Below are 17,895 nucleotides of genomic sequence, written 5' to 3' on the forward strand. Positions count from 1 at the left end.
GGACATACAGCAGCTGCTAAGTATGGGAAGACTTGCGATTTTTAAATATAATTAAATTACAAATCTATATCACTTTTAGAAATCAGTTGATTTGAAAGAAAAAGATTTTCACTGGACAACCCCTTTAAAGATAGTTAAGATTTTAAATAGTAATTGGGACATCCTAAGAGCACATCCAGACCTTGCAGATATAATCCCAGAGAAACCTAACTAAGCAATAACTTATTGTAAGGAAGGTAGCCTCAAAGATGGGTTATTTCATAGTCACTATGTGAGACAGAGAGCAGCAGACAGCTGGCTGAATGGACGTTTTATTGGATTTACAGGCTGTAGAGGGTGTAAGGCCTGTCCGTTTATTGAACAAGGAAATAACATCCTTAGTGCTTAGATGGGGGCTAGCTTGTCATATAGGTGTCAGGGTGTCATATATCTCTGCAAGTGTAAATACCGACATTATTATATTGGAAAAAAACAATTTGAGAATTCAGACGGTGCATTCCTGAACAGGTGGGGGATGTAGAGTATAGGAGAGACATGTGGGAGCATCATGGAAGAGACCCCCGAACATTACGCCTCTGTGCTCTAGGGCAGGGATGGGGAACCTTCGGCCCTCCAGCTGTTGCAAACTACAATTCCCACCATGCCTGGAGCAAAGCTTCGGCTGTCCAGCCATGATGGGAATTGTAGTTGTGCAACAGCTGAAGGGCTGAAGGGTCCCCATCCCTACTCTAAGGCATGGATAGGGAACTTTTGGCCCCCAACTGTTGCAAAACTAGAATTCCCATCATGCCTGGACAGCCAAAGCTAAATCTGCAACAGCTGCAGGGCCAAAGGTTCCCCATCCTTGCTCTAGAAGCTCGACAGTCACGACGAAAAGGTGACTGGACCAAGGAAGTAGTACAATGCGAACTCCAATGGATATACAGAATTAGGTTTAGGCTATGTTCCCATTACATAGAGAAGCGCTAACAATTAATGATCATGAACATTAAATTCTGGACGTTGCTCTACAACGGCTGTTGTTAGCACTTCTCAATACATAGTGGGAACATAGCCTTATGAATCTGTGTATGTTTTAGTACCTACTTGCTTTTTGACTGGTCATGACTATTACAAGCATGGTTTGCAGACAACTAAAGGTTCACATTAGAGATGAGCGAACCTGGAGCATGCTGGAGTCTATCCGAACCCGAACTTTTGGCATTTGATTAGCGGTGGCTGCTGAAGTTGGATAAAGCGCTAAGGCTATGTGGAAATCATGGATATAGTCATTGGCTGTATCCATGTTTTCCAGACAACCTTAGAGTTCAGCAGCCCCAGCTAATCAAATACCGAACTTTCGGGTTCGGATCGACTCTAACCCGAACCCGGTTCGCTCATCTCTAGCTCGCGTATATAGTGATTCTATGATACGGATTCATTATAGGCCTAGATTCCAGAGCGGGACTGCTCTTTAAGGGAGACCACCCTGCCTAGGTCCAGGGTATTTTATTAGTGCTGACCGGGGAGAGAGACCAAATCCCTAGTCCACTCTATATACCCACTCTGTGCCTCCCACTAGTTCATCTATACCAAACCTCAGAGGTAGTTTAATATATCGGTTTTCTTTTCTGGACAAGTAAGACTAAGTAATCACTTTCATTTTTGCACAGATAAAATGTCATATTTTAGTTATATTTGACCTTATTATCCTCAATTTTTCCTGGAATACCCCTTAAGGCTATGGTCACACTTTGTAAGAGACCGGCTGTTCCGTGACCCAGTCGGTCTCAGAAAAGATCATCCCGGACGGTACTGCAGTAGCAACCAGATTATCTCTAGCGCCGCTGAGTTCTGATGCTCGCTCCATAGTGTGCACTGACAGGGTTTTCTGCGGCCACCATTCAATGAATAGTGGCCGCAGAAAACTGACATGTCAGTTTCTCGGTGCTGCTGGGGATCCAGGCCGGAGTGTATACTATTTGTATACGCTCCGGCCGGGATTCCATAGACAGACACATAACGTATATTTTCGTATTAATCATGGCCGTTGTTGCAATCGGCAACAACGGCCGTACTTTTATGAAAATATACGTTGTGTTAACATAGACTTAAAGTGTAACTACCATTTTTAATGACATGTCAGAAGTGCGTATTGGTCGAGGGTGGCTATTGAGAACCCCGCCAGTTGCCAGAACAAAGGGGCCAATACGAGCAGTCTACAATTCCGTAGCAGAGATGAAGGGGCAGAGCAAGCGCTCGCTCGTGTGCCTGCCCCTTTGTTCTAGCGATCGGTGAGGTTCTCAGCAGCTGGACCCCAACCAACCGTTTTTTTGACGGACACAAAAGTACTGTTGCCACTACTTTTGTGTCTGTTAAAAAAAACTGATCCGTTTTGATCCTTTTTTTTTTTTTTTATAATGAAAGTCAATGGAAAAACGGATCAAAATGGATGCACACAAATGCATCCGTTTTTTGCAAAAATGCATCCGGATTGCAAAAAACGCAGTGTGCACCTAGCCTAGCAGTAACAAATGCTTCACAGCAAACTGAAACCATTTTTTTGAACCTGGAGCAAGAGTTCCCGCTAATACTAGACTAGTATACTGTGGTCCCTTAAAGTGACTGTACCACCAGGCCCAGGCTAAAGCACTGGAGGCGGCCAACCCACCCTTAGTGGGAGGAAACCCTAGCTCCTCTATGATAGGGTTCCATTGATTCTAATGGAGTCACGTCATGGAGGGGCTGGGGTTTCTTCCCACTGGGGGTGGGTCAGCCGCCTCCAGTGCTTCAGCCTGGGCCTGGTGGTACAGTCACTTTAAGGCTGTATTACATGGCACAATGTGAGGAGTAAGGAGGCGACAGCGAGTGGGGGTGGGTTGGGTGCGTGGGAAGTCCATTGAGGTCAGCAGCAGTCTGTCCTTTTACAACATATCCTTTTACACGAAACTATTATTGTCCCGAACAAGCAATTGGCCAAGTAAGGCCAACAATTGTTTCAGTAGTAGGGCCCTTAGTTGAGCAGAGAATGCAAATGTATGAGGTGGTCAGGCACCATAGCTGTCAGCCAAGAATGTCAGCTATCTAAAGTGTATAAACATACACGAGGTAAAGTTAGTGGGATCAACCAAATATACATTTTGTATGTTCTCTCCCCTACTGTGACGCTCACTGCAGCTGATGGGGAGAGGTGGAGTTGGCCATCTTTAATTTTAACAGGTCTGATGCTTTGTTTTCATGAAACAGTGGTTTACTGCCATCTCCTCGGTGAAATAAACATGAATGATCAGTGAACAACTGAAGACTGAAGAATGAACGACTAATATCTCATGTATACAGCCGACTTTGGTCTAGGTTCAGACAATAAATTTAACCAACAAACATTCAGCTTAAACATAAATGATCCTTTCTATGACGATCTGTGCACATAAAACCACAACAAATTACCCAATAGGAAGAAAAAGATGACATCAATGGATTTTTAAAATGTTTATTTAATGTACATTTATGTGCTTGCCTTCTAGACAGATCATAAAGACATTTTGTAAACAATGGAATTACAGTAACTGAAGATTATTAAAAAAACAAACAAAAAAAAAACAATTTTAAAACAATATCTCATTTATTTTATACATAATTTACTCATGCAAACTGTACTAAAAAATGATGCCGTACAGTTTGTGAAATGTTAAATCCAGAGATTAAAAATTGCTACGCATAGACTTGTCGACAAGTTGCAAAATGGACTCAAGAACAAATCATTTACTCGCTTATTTCCAGGACACAGATGCACATTGTTTTCCTAATATCGAGACTAACACCATTCACCATTGACATTTTCTCTCCATACTTACAGAATGAGATCTTAATTTACAGCTGCGACAATTTTATAATACAAAAAAATTAAATAAAATGAAATGTATAAATAAAGTGAGAAGTGTCGGCAATAGAGATTAGGAAATGATTCGACGACAAATAAAATATAAAGCTTTCCTGCAGAATTCACATTTGCTGTAGCTGAGGTTAACAGGCATTAGAAGAAAAGAAATGCGTTGTGTATGCCCAGTCAGCTGGAAAATTAAAAATGAATAGAAAAAGGTAGTGCATTGTCTATAACCTGGACTACTGCAGCTTCATCCAGTGCTTGATTCGTGCTGACTTACATATATACCCTAAGACATGACAGATGAAAATCAATTCAAAGTGTAGGATGACTTTAAAATGCGATTTTTTGGGGGAACTAGAAAAAGTTATGTGGACCACCCCTAATAGCAGCAGTCTTCCGATGTAGTCTGGACCCCCACTATAATAGCAGTCTTCCTGTGAAATCTGGACCACCCCCATAACAGCAGTCTTCCTATATAGTCTGGACCAACCCCTATAACAGCAATCTTTCAATGTAGTCTGGACCACCCCTCTAATAGCAGTCTTCCTATGAAGTCTGGACCACCCCCATAACAGCAGCCTTCCTGTGTACTCTGGACCACCCCTATAACTGCAGTCTTCCTATATAGTCTGAACCACCCTCTATAACAGCAGTCTTCCTATACAGTATGGGCCACCCCTATAATACCAGTCTTCCTATGTAGTCTGGACCACCCCTATAACTGCAGTCTTCCTGTGTAGTCTTGACCACCCCTATAACAGCAATCTCCCTATGTGCTGTGGATCACACCATATAACAGCAGTCTGGCTATGCAGTCTGAACCAACTGCAACCTGGACCACCGCCTATATATGTGGTCTTGACTACCCCAACAACAGCAGCCTGTCTATGTGGTTTAGATGGTCCCCTACAACAGCAGTTTATCTATGTAGTGTTCATTGGCCCCTATATCAGCTGTCTGGCTATGTAGTCTGGACCACCATCCCTTATACCTTCAATCTTGCTATGTAGTCTGGACCACCATCCCTTATACCTTCAATCTTGCTATGTCGCCTGGACTACCCCATATAAAAGAAGTCTTGCTATGAATTCTGAAGTGGCCATTATATGAACCGTATGGCTATTCAATCTGGAGTCCCCCCTATAACAGCTGCTTGGCTATGTAATGTGGGCTGCTCCCTATATGAACAATCTGGCTATGAAGTCTGAAGTGTCTCCTATAGCAGCAGCTTGGCTATGCAATCCGAACTGCCCCTACAACAGAAGTCTGGCCATGGGGTATGAACCACTTTCTATAAAAGCCATCGAGCCCCAAAAACAGCTGTCTGGCTATGCAATTTGGACTGCTTCCTATAAAAGTCTGGGTATGCAGTTTGGACCACCCCCTATAATAGCAGTCTTGCAATTCAATCTGGACTGACCATTATATGAACTGTATGGCTATGCAATCTGGAGTCCCCCCTTATAACAGCTGCTTGGCTATGTAATCTGGACTGCCCCCTATAGGAATTAGCTGGCTATGCAATCAGGAGTGCTCCCTATAAAAGAAATCTACTGACGCGTTCTAGACTGCAACCTATATAAGCAGTGAAGCTATGCAATCTGCACTGCCCTCTATAATAGCCGCCTGGTTATGTTATCATGACTGCCCCCCATAACATAAATCTGCCTATGTGGTGTAATCTGCTTCCTATAAAAGCACCCTGTGCCTCCCCTATAACAGTAGTATATTTATGTAGTTAGCAATCCCAGACATTTCCACTATACCAGTAGTCTAGTCATGTCATCTTACCCTTCCTCTATATACAGCAGTCTGACCAGTTTGCTCTTCCGCCCATCACAGCATCTATGTAGTCTGGACCTCCCTCTTACAGCAGTAGTCTATATGTTCTCTACATTCCCTTACAATTCCCAAGTGGATACCCAGGCATGATGGGAATTGTAGTTGTGCAACAGCTGGAAAGCTGACGGTTCCCCATCCCTGCCTTTTAAACAATAGTCTAGCCAAGAAGCCCTATAAAAGAAATTGACTAGTCTGTATTGTCTAAGCATGGGTCTCCAAACTGCGGCCCTCCAGCTGCTGCAATACTACATTTCCCATCATACCTGGACAGCTAAATCCAAAGCTTTAGCTGTCTGGGCATAATGGTAATTGTAGTTTTGCAACAGCTGGAGGGCCGCAGTTTGGAGACCCATGGTCTAAAGTAAGGATCTGTCACCTATCTGCAAAACCTTCTTAAAATCATTCACTTTAGGCCTCCCATCATTTTAGAGACATCATACACTTCAAATATAATGTTCACTTTAAATACAATAAATTACTTTGAGTTAAAATATTTAATTTAAGTTGGGTCCGCAACCATGGAAAGTTTAAAGAAAAAAACATTATGTAACCCCCTATCTGTCGCAGATATGCTGCTACGGTAATAATTTTATATACATAAGAACTGTGAAAAACTGATTTGAAGTCAAGTAAACACTTTTTACTTTCCTAGTAATCCTTGAAATATTGCATTGTGAATGAGAATACATAATGGCACATTGAGAGGACTCAATTATCCTGCAGGCAACCTCCGTAATGAGAATGTGTACCTTACAATCATCTCCTCCAAGACAAAACTACCTCACATCATGGAATGTTAGTTATCAATCATCACACACAGAAATATATATATTTATATACATATACTTTTTTTTTTAACCTGCAGTCTTCTATAAGCCAGCATCACATTGAAGGCATCGTAAAACATTCAGGCATAGATTGCTGGCGAAATCTATGGGTTCCACTCTCCCCTTCCTGTTCCCTTACACTCCTGACTCACACATCATAAATCATATTAAAGGGGTTCACCGACAATATATAAATAGGGGTAAATAACAAAGCACTGACTGTGATAGTATAGTCTCCATCTACTGTATCTCCAGTATGATGGGATTTCCCACTCTTTTCCTTTAGGCTCCCGAATGAATGGTATTCACGTGCTGTATGTGCCAGGCAACATATCTAAGTATTGGGGCTGCTACCTAACAACATGAGACAATGACAGCACTCCTTACTCCAGTGGGACGATGGACCACAAGTTTCTGCACCCCATGAATATGGCTACTGGTCACTGACACTGTACGCAACAATAAAAAACATTGATTTTTCTATATTGAGTTGGGTTGGTGATCTTGTGCCCAGTGTGATTCCTTTTACAATGCACACATCAAACATTGATCCACATGTATGCAAACACAAAGCCTCCCTATTTTGAAGGCATGGGTCACAAAATGTATATTCTGATGGTTACATAGCACCAACATATCCTACAGTGTTGTGTAGAGATTGCCATTACTCATATTAGACCCGGTCTTGAGTGAAGGGTACAAATTAGAAAGAGTTTGGTAGGAATCTAACCAGCCTATCTGCAAGCTCGGGAAACAAGAAAAGACACCTATAAAGGTCATCCTTTCCACTGAACAGAGTCCAGGACTGGTAGTATGTCGTAAGCGCCAATTAACTGGAGTTTACGTTATATAATACCAATGACCAGGACATTGTAATATAGACTCTTTTCGGTGGAAGGGATGCACTTTATGGCTATGTTCCCACCTCGAGAACATATCAGGCAAAGGCAACCATCTTGTTTTATAGACTTGTTATATTTGCCTGATGTGTTCCCGAAGTGGGAACATAGCCTATAGGTGTCATCTATCACTAGAATGAGCCGGTAGAAGTACTCGGCTCATCACTTCTCTACACATCTCTCTGCAGGAGAAAGGCTCCTTAGACAGCTGCATGCTCCTCCCCACTTATTCTAGCGAATGATGGAGGCCCAGACCGATCAAAACTTTTGAAGTGTCTCTAAGACATACCAAAAGTTTTTGGAAATGGCACAACAAGAAAATTTTTGTCGGTGAACATAACCATACACCCATACAAACATGGAGAAAACATACCCCATGTTGATGTTGCCCTTAGAGAGATTTGACTCCAGGAACTCAGTGCTGCCAAACAACAATGGTAACCACTGAGCCACCATGCTATCCCCAGATTGGCACTTAGGGAATAGTCAAATATCCAACATAACACATTAGGAGGTTAGAATACATTGACCACTTAGCTAAATATTACATACATATATTGCCACAGAACTCCTTCACCTGACTGTCTCTCCACATGTATCAAAAGTCTGGTACAGAATGATAGTGCTTATACAAGAGTTAAGTACATCTCAGGTTGGAAATATAATGAAAATGTATGTTCCAAGTTATCTAATGTATGTATGTAGGTCTTTAAGCTCTTCCTGGCCATCAAACGTACAGTAAATAAAACCTTAGGGAGCCAAGATATACAGATCTCTTGAAACTATCCAGCTTGTTTCTAATAAACTAGAACTCCGTGGGCATCGGGGTCCTTCTCACTGTTTTCAGTAGGTTTGCCCAAAAAAAAAAAAAAAAATTATTATTATTAAAAAGGAATGAAAAAAGGCAACTAAAGTGGTATTGCACTTAGACTACAACTTATCCAAAGAAAAAGCACTTTATTTTTTTAGTTTTTTTGCTTATAGTTTTGTTTTCTTTTAAACTTGAAAATTTTAAAAAAGTGGCGATGTTCAGACCACTCAGATTTTGTGCAATTAGAAAGAGGAAAAAATGAAAATAAAAATAACGACAAACAAAATGTGAATGTAAAGTAATATCCTTAACTATTCTCCCTTTCCGCTGTGCAAATTATAAAAAGACAAAGAAACGGCAAAAAGATTAAAAGCAAAAGCGATTTTTGTCTTTCTTTCTCATGCCTAGTGCATTTATGACCTTAACAATCAAGATCAAAAGGGACTATGCAACTTTGGTATAAAGGTGACATAGTAATTGTTATGAGCATATTTTCTGCCCTGGGTCTCAGGAGATCACCCCAGTATTGTTTACACAAAAATAGGGTTACTTTTGTTTTGTTTTTTTCACCTCCTATAGTCAAACATATGATACATATGTTTTTAGGGAGGAAGGGATCACATTAATTAATTGAAAGTTAAAAATAAGTAACTTTAAAAAGCCAATAAAGAAAACTAAGTGACTTGTTCCTGAAGAAGGGCAGAACTTGTTCCATAGTGGCTACAATGTAAAACCATAAAATAAGAGTTTACATTTTTCTAACTCTTAAGACTGGCATTTTGCAGTTTTTCCCCTCTGAAGTTACCAATCATCTGCTAAAACCTGGCGTGGTACATGTTTCTAATCAACTTCCCGAGGGCTGCGCAGGAGGCGGGGCCAGAGGAACGTGTGAGGCAGCTGGTTCTGTACTCTGATCTGCCATCTGGGTGAGAACAGATGTCGCTATTGCTTCTGCCACTGAGGTGGAGCTCACGCCATTGGAAGTGCTGATTGAACTGTGCTGGATTGCTTCAGTCTGTGGGCTGCCAGGCATTGAAAGGTCTTCTGAACTTTCATCTTTTTCTGTATCAACTAAAAATACAAAAATATGAAAACATATGTTAGTGTCCAAATATACTAAGCATCTGTGCTACCCTATCTGCCATTTGATTTCCGTACATTATAATCATGAACTAGGCCCAATGAACATCTCCAGACCCTATTCTTTGTATGGGACACATTTGTAAGCATGCTGTATGACCTCTGTGACCTGTGCAAAGCTCTTTTCAGAGGAAGGGTAAGGCTGAGCTTTATACATTATCTACTGTCTTTGCAACCAAATGGTTTAAATTTTCGCTGTAATGCTGTACAGATCACTTTACAGCGGCCCTCTGCTTAGCATCACAGACACAACAGGAAGTTTTAGCTTAGTCTTAAGGCTAGTGGCCATAAAGAAAAACTGCTAAATTTACGGATTATTTTGTAAAACAGTAAATTGAAAAATCAGGAAATCATCGTCAAAGACTATGTACAAAATAAAAACTTGATTTAAACAGTAGGTCACTTTAAGATGACAGATTATGTTGAAAATATCAAGATAAACTCTTTAAATCTTGAGAGTCTAATTGGTATAGTTAACCGATTCACAAATATTAAAGAAGAAGTCCGGTGATTTCTAAAAGCCGGCAGCCAGCAGGGGGAGAGGGGAGGAACTTATCTCTCCCCGTGCCTGCGGTGAGCAGCTGGAACAGCCGCAGGACGCCCCCCAACCCCCCCCCCCCCCGAAGTCATTTTCCCCTGAGTTGTGATCACATCAAAGTCCTTTCCCGGCTAATGGACTGATGGCCAATCAGTGGCTGGAGCGGCGTCCTGCCCCAGTCACTGACTGGTTGAGTGGCCAGTTCATCAGCCAGGTTGTGACGTGGACACCCCGAAGATCCCAGAGCGGGTCCTGCTGTCGCTCACTGTGGGCATGAGGGAGGTAAGTTGTTACTTGTAATTAATTTCCCCCTACAGGCTGCCGGCCTTTAGAAATCGCCAGACTTCTCCTTTAAAATAAAGGAGTTAATTGTTTATGAGCTCCTTCAGTAAACAGCTACAAGCAACTTTCTGTGGAGGACCTAACATTATGGAAATAGCTGATTTATTTTAACAGCACCATGCAATGCTCCATTTCTCCACCGGTGGTGCTGCAGTAGACGTAATCACTTGCTGCAAGGTTCCACAACAAATCACAGCTGATTCTTGGGCTAACACGAGACTATTTTCTATTCAAATAAAAAGCAGATAACCCCTTTAAATACTATACATAGGGCTATTCTTCTCCAACTCTAGTGCAAGAGTGGGTGATCAGATGAGCATGTTATTTTTTTGGTGAGAGAAGGAGTAATCCCTTGATAGAGACATCTTAAAAATGCCACTATCTTTCTTCAGAAGCCAAAGGCAGATCCTGCAGCTTAATAAAGATGCGAGTTTACTGTTAGATTCCAATGAAAATAATCTCATGTCTATGGCCAACTGGTTTTCTCGCTTAATGGAAAAAAATTAACGATGGTCATGGAAAAAAAAAAAAGACCTGTGAAGACCCAACAATTTAATCATTACTGTCATTTGTAATAACATTTGACGTCCGCTGCGATGCTAAGATACAGCCAGGGAGAAATTAAGGCAGTGCTCTACAATCCCCGGCCAGCCAAAGACCTGACTCTCTTGCTTCATATATGACTATATGTAAGCCAAACAGTAGGATTAGCCATAAAGAGATGCGCACCTCCCCCGACTGTATCTCAGGTTCACAGCTGGTCTCATCAGTATAGCCCGCCGTGATGAGTAACTCTTGACACGCCAAATGTTATTACAATTGAAAGTAACGTTTAAATCTGAAAGGGTTTGGTCTTTGAGGAGACAAAGAGACACCCCCTTCCACTTTACAACCCTCCTACAAAACTCCACCCACAAGGTTCCACTTCCCAATCAGCCACAAGCAGCCTACGCCTTTAAGACGGAACGCCAGCAATTGCAATCATCTGCCATTCAGCTTCGGTAAAGTCCCCCGACATCTGACATTTTCCGCTTTCAAATTTAGATCAAATTCGGAAGAAAAACAAAACATGTCAACCGCGCAACCTTTTTTAAATAAACTGCAAAAATGTTGTTCTTGAAAATTTCTACTGTAACCGGTCTAATTGGACTAATGGCGTCTAATTATAGATGTGATGTAAACACACCTTGCAATGATTCCATGGCAAATAAAGATTATTTTTCACATTTATGGGGATGCCTTTCCATTAAGTGCGGCAAGTGATGATGCCGGCACCTGACTGTAATGGTGTGCACTCAGGAGAATAAGCAGTATTTAGAGTCTAAATGCCACCAGCTGTTCCAGAGATGCACAAATTAATTGGGCTCAGGGCACCGAAAACATCCACTATTCTGCACGCTGAATCTAATAATTTAGTCATTCTGAGCGGATCCTAAAAAGATAATTAAGAAGCCAATGAAAATACATCACTGTAAATTGTAGATGGCAAATGTGCAAATTGCTTTGCTAACCAACAAACATTTTTTAATGGTAAGGTAATGATGATGATGTTTTAACACATAAAAGAGTTAAGGCGAGCGCTGCTATGTTGTGAAGAGACCGGCAATCATGATCCGAGCCGATAGAGCTTGCTTATTTGTGAACAGATTTTACACTAATGCCGCTGCAAGGACGCCCCAAAGTAACTTTGCAAACATGTTCTGACTTAATTATTGTTTGGAACAGTAGCTGAATAGGAAATTACAGTCAAATGGAGGCGTTCGCTTTATTCTAATCCCCAATTTGTCTAGGTAGAAAAATGCTGTAAGTGCAAACAACGAGGTTTGGTGGATCGCCATTTCAAAATATCCTGTCTTTTTCTTAATAATATAATCAATACCATCTATAGGGTTATTATTGGAATTACTACATTTTTTATGTATTTAAATACATAAATTAATTAAAAAAAAATATGTGGAAAAAATCCAGGGCTGTAGAGAATCCTGGGACTTTCAGACCAGTAGAGAATCCCGAAACGTTTTCTTATTTTTGGCAGGAAAAGATGCAGCGAACTATTTGTGTGCCCTGCAGGAGCCACTACAGAACAAATACTATCTATATAGTACAGGATAAAGCTAGAGATGAGTGCAACTCAAGCATGCTCAACTCTGTTCGTTCGGCATTTGATTACTGGTGCCTGAAAAAGATAAAAAGAGCCTATGCAATAATTTGTGACTTTCGTTTCCTGCTCTGATTTCCAAGGGAAAAGTGTGTGTGGTGGTATGAATTCTTATACTTGTGGCCGCTCTCATAGACAAGTTTCATTTATTACTTTTTGCCCAACTCTACACCAGCCCTGATCAGTATTATTTATACACAAAAACGTACACGCTAGGGCCTAGTGGTATACACTGCACATGACATGTCCTTTGCCCGGTGTGTGTACTCATCTATGACCAGTTTGAACAACAGTAAAGGCAAAACCGCTAATTTCGGTGAGACCACCCAACCGTGTAGTGTGTATGGGGGGCATCTTGACACTCTCGTAAATGTCGTCGCTGGAGAAATGGATGAGGAATGTTAGATATTAAGACTTGTTTGGCTTTGGCTTACTTGCTCTTTTTCTGTTTGGGTAACATTCTGTTCGACTACTCTGGGCACTAATTTGTATGGGGCGAATTAAAGGGATGGCGTCTAACAGAAGTTCAGATGGCAGCTATTAATGGTCAATTTATGGCCAATATAGACTATAATCTATATGGCTGGCTCTACAAAACAATTGCTCATCAGATGATCATCAGTTCAAAAATCAACTAACTTCTCGCTAACGGTTATATCTATCTTAAAGAAGCATTTCCTCAAAATGTTTGATAATCGCATGATACAGCTTCATTCTGATGGTACGTCGCCTTTTGGATCCTGCTGATGCTTATGTCACAGCTTTTCTGACCCTCTCGGTTCTTCAGTGATTTTAAAGACCAGAAATTAGTGTCTTCAATGCATCTGTATGAGAGAGCTCTCATAGAGATGCATAGAAGATTCTTACTTCCGGTCTCTGAAAATATGGGAAAGCTAGAAGAGGAGGTCACGTGAGTGCCAGTGAGATTTGGTCGGTGTTGTAATACCAGAATGAAGCTCTGACACGGGAAAGCGATCAATATGGAAGAATATACCGAGAAGCCTGCAGTTGGTGGGGCAAATAAAATATTTTGGGGGGGGGGTGCTTAAGACCAAACCCCAAAGACAAAGCAGGAGTTACTTTACCACCTAGGCCGTATTCCTCTGAGGATGCAACTTTTGGTGGTCTGGCATGACCCATGCTAGCTTATTGGGATTTAAGGAATGTTGATCGATAGATATGCATACATATATTTTATATACACACACGCAATATGAATCGCAATGTTGTTTTTACTAAATGACAACTATGTTGAATGAGCAAATTTCAGGAATGATCATATCATACAGCAGAATTTCCCAATATGACAGCACATTTAGACATCATAATTGCATCACACCGGGATCTCATTTACTCTGCCGATGAATATACATGTGGCATGTTTACAAGGATATTGGGAAGTCATCAAAAGACAACGGCAGCACACAATGCCAGATATTGGGAGCATCTATTTGACATTATGTGGGTTTATCAGATGTAAAGGATAATAGCCTCATCCTTGCCGCAATCATTGTTAATACCCGTCTCCAACATATGCCTATGCCGATCCAATTTACTGCAAAATGTTATTCTCTAGCCCTGTCAAATGACTGTGCCTCCGTGTAGTAAGATTTATCAGCTCAGAAATGACAAAATCAGCTCCCTAAATATATATGGCAATGGAAAGTTGCCTTTACCGCTCAATTCTTTTAAATTAAAAAATATTGCCTGTTCAGATAAAACCGCTTAAAATGACTACAAGTAAAGATGGAGGCTATTAAGTTTTATCGCGAGCACCTGAGGAACTGTTTGCATGCAATTCAAAATGTTTCTTTATCCTCCTGAATTACTGACACTGGCAAATTAAAATGAAGTGGCTGCATATGGCAGGGACAATCTTCACATTTACAAATATCCTGGAATATCATTAAATCATAAAGGAGAAAGCTGTGGGTTATATATTATGAATGTTGCCTAATGCATTCCCAGCTTTGTTATTTGTTACAAATTTGTGTACCAGGGACAAAATTGGCCATTTATTCAGCGGCAGCAGCTGGTTGGAGCGTTGTATATCACAGCCAAAAAAAGAGAGAGCAAGGCAAGGCTCAATTAACCTTCCAAATGCCAAAGAGGTGACTAGTCACATTCTGATGGACAGACGTTCCCAAGCATCTGCTTTTATAAGCTGGATGTCTTACAATGTTAACACTGTGCGGAGACACATGAATAATTAGCAATGGCCGGGATTCATTTTTATCCCGGGTATAGGGTAGTTTTTTCCCATTAGGGCTCATCCTGACATGATTTATTTCTTCCATGAAAAGAAAAAGTAAGAGAGAAATGTATTGTAAATAAATAAATAAATAAATAAAATATAAATAAACAAAAGTAAAAAATAAAAAAAGTTAAATATATTAAAATTCTTCCCCTTTAAATTCAATGGCTATGTTCACACTAAGTTAAAAAAGAGAAAAAGTGTCAGCTTTTTCTTTTTAAAATGACGTCCGTCCGAGCATTTTAATTGAAGCTAAGAGAATGCATTGAAGTTAACAGAATGACGGACGTCCAATGCACATAGGGGGACATTTAGAAAGGAGTCTAATTTGTGTGACTCTTGGGTGTATTATGGTGTATTTTGTTCCAATATCTTGTGATTGATTTATTAACATGTAGCACTGCCATAGTGAATGTATCTAAGTAAAAAGTCGCAAAAGTGCAAAAATTGCGCAAGAATAATCACCTGGTACTGACCAGACGTAAGCCTGCACTGTTTTTATAGGCGGCCAAGCAGGGAAATGATTGACGTCATTTTGACCTCAAAATAACGGCATCATTTAAAAAAATAAAAATTAAACGGAAAAACTATACGTAAGCATAGTCTTTGGGAGATTATGGAGGAAAAAAAAGATCAAATATGCATTTTGGGTATCAGTTTATCACTCTTCCATTGACATTAATAAAAAAAAAATGAATTCACCTGCATGATACATGCACCAATACCTCTATCACTCATTCCCGCAGAGATTTTCAGTTTTTATCATTTTTTCCCTTCATATTATTATTATTTTTTTGCAGAATAATTTGTACTGTTGTGGTTAAAAATTTTCGGACTGATACAAATTTTGGTTTTCTGGCTCAGTTTTTACAGTTGGAATTTTTTTTTTTTTATTGACGATAGATTGTTAAGACGATTAATCAGATGAATGGTAATATATTGTAAAGTCATTCCTTGCCATGAAAATGAGCTGAATTCACAAAACTCAACTTTTACTACATTTCATCCCTGACAATAAATTACCTGCTATCATGCTTTTTCAGTGATCTTCTCTCTAGCTTGGGAAAAAGTGTTAAGAAAGACATGGCTGCTTGAATTATATGGTGCTTAAAATCATTGTTTTCTTTTGTTAACCGTGGTTACCTTCAAGATACGTGCAATCATCGTTGCTGTGCATCAAAAGGGCGTTACAGGCAAGGACACTGCGGATGGTGACATAGCTCCTAAATCAACTATTGATCAGATTATCAAGAGCTTCAAGAGAGATACAACTGCGGTGAAGAAGGCTTCAAGGCACCCATGGAGGTCCAGTAAGTGCCAGGATCAGCTAGATGGCTGGTTCAACACCAGTGCAGGCCTTGCTCAGGAATGGCAGCAAGCAGGTGTTCTGTGTTCATCTGCTTTTCGCTCATATGGCTTATTACCAGTTCTCAGATATCCTCCAATGTGTGATTCCCCACCCCTCCCATCCTCTCCATACCCCCAAAGGCAACACTGGCATTCCCCCCCCCCCCTCCACTCAAACATTTACACCCTAAGGCAGGGTTCACACTACGTATATTTCAGTCAGTATTGTGGTCCTCATATTGCAACCAAAACCAGGAGTGGATTAAAAACACAGAAAGGATCTGTTCACACAATGTTGAAATTGAGTGGATGGCCGCCATTTAATGGCAAATATTTGCTGGTATTTTAAAACAACGGCTGTTATATTGAAATAATGGCAGTTATTTACCGTTATATGGCGGCCATCCACTCAATTTCACCATTGTGTGAGCAGAGCCTTTCTGTGTTCTCAATCCACTCCTGGTTTTGGTTGCAATATGAGGACCACAATACTGACTGAAATATACGTAGTGTGAACCCAGCCTAAGGGTATGTGTACACTGAGTAATACATGTGGAGGACTTGCGGCGGATTCCGCCGCTTGTCCATGCATGCTTATGCTTCACTCTCCGCCTGTGCCATAGACTCTAATCTACGGTCAGGCAGATTCCGACGTCCACCCAAAGAATGAGCGGGTTCATTCTTTGGGCGGACATTGGAATCTGTCAAACCATACATGAAGCCTATGGGACCAGCGGAGATGCGCGCGGCCACCATTGGGGGCGAACTGCGGAATCCACAGCGGGTGATCCGCAGGGATTCCATAGTGTGCACATACCCTCACACTATAATGTATAGAAGTAGGCCTGGTAGGCCCCCTTGTAATACAGGACATATAACCAGATAGCTAGAGCGGTTGTCTTTCCGTTATTTCTATGGTTATTTACAAAAACTCTATAGTGAAGATTTTTTAAACATTATTTAGTAAGTTACTCTCTGCTTAATAATGTGGCTGAAACTACTGAATAATATAAAACATGGTGCAGAGTGTTATCCGAAAATGTTTGTCCTATTCAGACGTTTCTGTTTCTACTACCCTTTTCAGATTTTCTTTCCTGAACCCTTTATTTTTATTAATAAAAGTTTAAATATAAAGAAAGGGAATGACAGCAAAGAAGACCCTTCTCCCCATGAAAAACATCAAGAACAGACTGACATCCTGCCGGAGTTACAGGGACTGGACGGCAGAGCACCGGGGAGAGTTATTTTCACTGTTAGGGACATCTGAAAGAATCTTTGTCTGGAGAAGTCCTGTGACTTGCCAACAGTATCCTGAGAATATTCTAGGGACGATTATTGTGCGAAAAATCGTTATATGGTTCGAATTTAAACGATAATCGTTGTGTGTAATTGCAGGCAATGATCAAAAAAACGTTTTTTTATGATCGTTGATTTAGATCTGAACCAAAAATTATTGTTAATCGTTCGCTGTAATTCCACGTTCATTCGCTTAAAGGGGTAGTGCACCAAAAAAAATTTTTCTTTCAAATCAACTGCTGCCATGAAGTGCCAGAGATTTGTAATTTACTTCTATTAAAAAATCTCAAGCCTTCCAGTACTTATCAGCTGCTGTGTGTCCAGTAGGAAGTGGTGTTTTCTTTCCTGTCCGACACAGTGCTCTCTCTTGCCTCCTCTGTGCATGTCAGGAACTGTCCAGAGAAGGAGCAAATCCCCATAGAAAACCTCTCCTGCTCTCCAGACTGGAAATAATACCACTTCCTGCTGGGCATACAGCAGCTGATAAGTACTGGAAGGCTTGAGATTTTTTAATAGAAGTAAATTACAAATCTCTGGCACTTCATGGCAGCAGTTGATTTGAAAGAAAATTTTTTT

At 40.7% G+C, this 17,895-nt stretch overlaps 1 protein-coding gene across 6 annotated transcripts in view; it reads right to left on the reverse strand.

Annotated features, from left to right (window-relative positions):
- Positions 1-5,987: 5,987 nt before the first annotated feature.
- ATF2 (activating transcription factor 2) overlaps positions 5,988-17,895 on the reverse strand; it is a 79,884-nt gene continuing 67,976 nt past the window's right edge. For 4 of the 6 annotated variants that reach the window (XM_069982985.1, XM_069982987.1, XM_069982986.1 and 1 more), the window contains one exon: positions 5,989-9,315. In XM_069982985.1, coding sequence (XP_069839086.1) covers positions 9,089-9,315 — 227 coding nt within the window. In that variant the 3' untranslated portion in view covers positions 5,989-9,088. Of the gene's footprint in view, positions 9,316-17,895 lie in introns of all 6 variants that reach the window. The other 2 variants (XM_069982991.1, XM_069982988.1) reach the window with 2 other exon arrangements.

This window comes from Dendropsophus ebraccatus, chromosome 9, assembly GCF_027789765.1.
Source record: "Dendropsophus ebraccatus isolate aDenEbr1 chromosome 9, aDenEbr1.pat, whole genome shotgun sequence".
In the NCBI taxonomy this organism is placed as follows: Eukaryota; Metazoa; Chordata; class Amphibia; order Anura; family Hylidae; genus Dendropsophus; species Dendropsophus ebraccatus.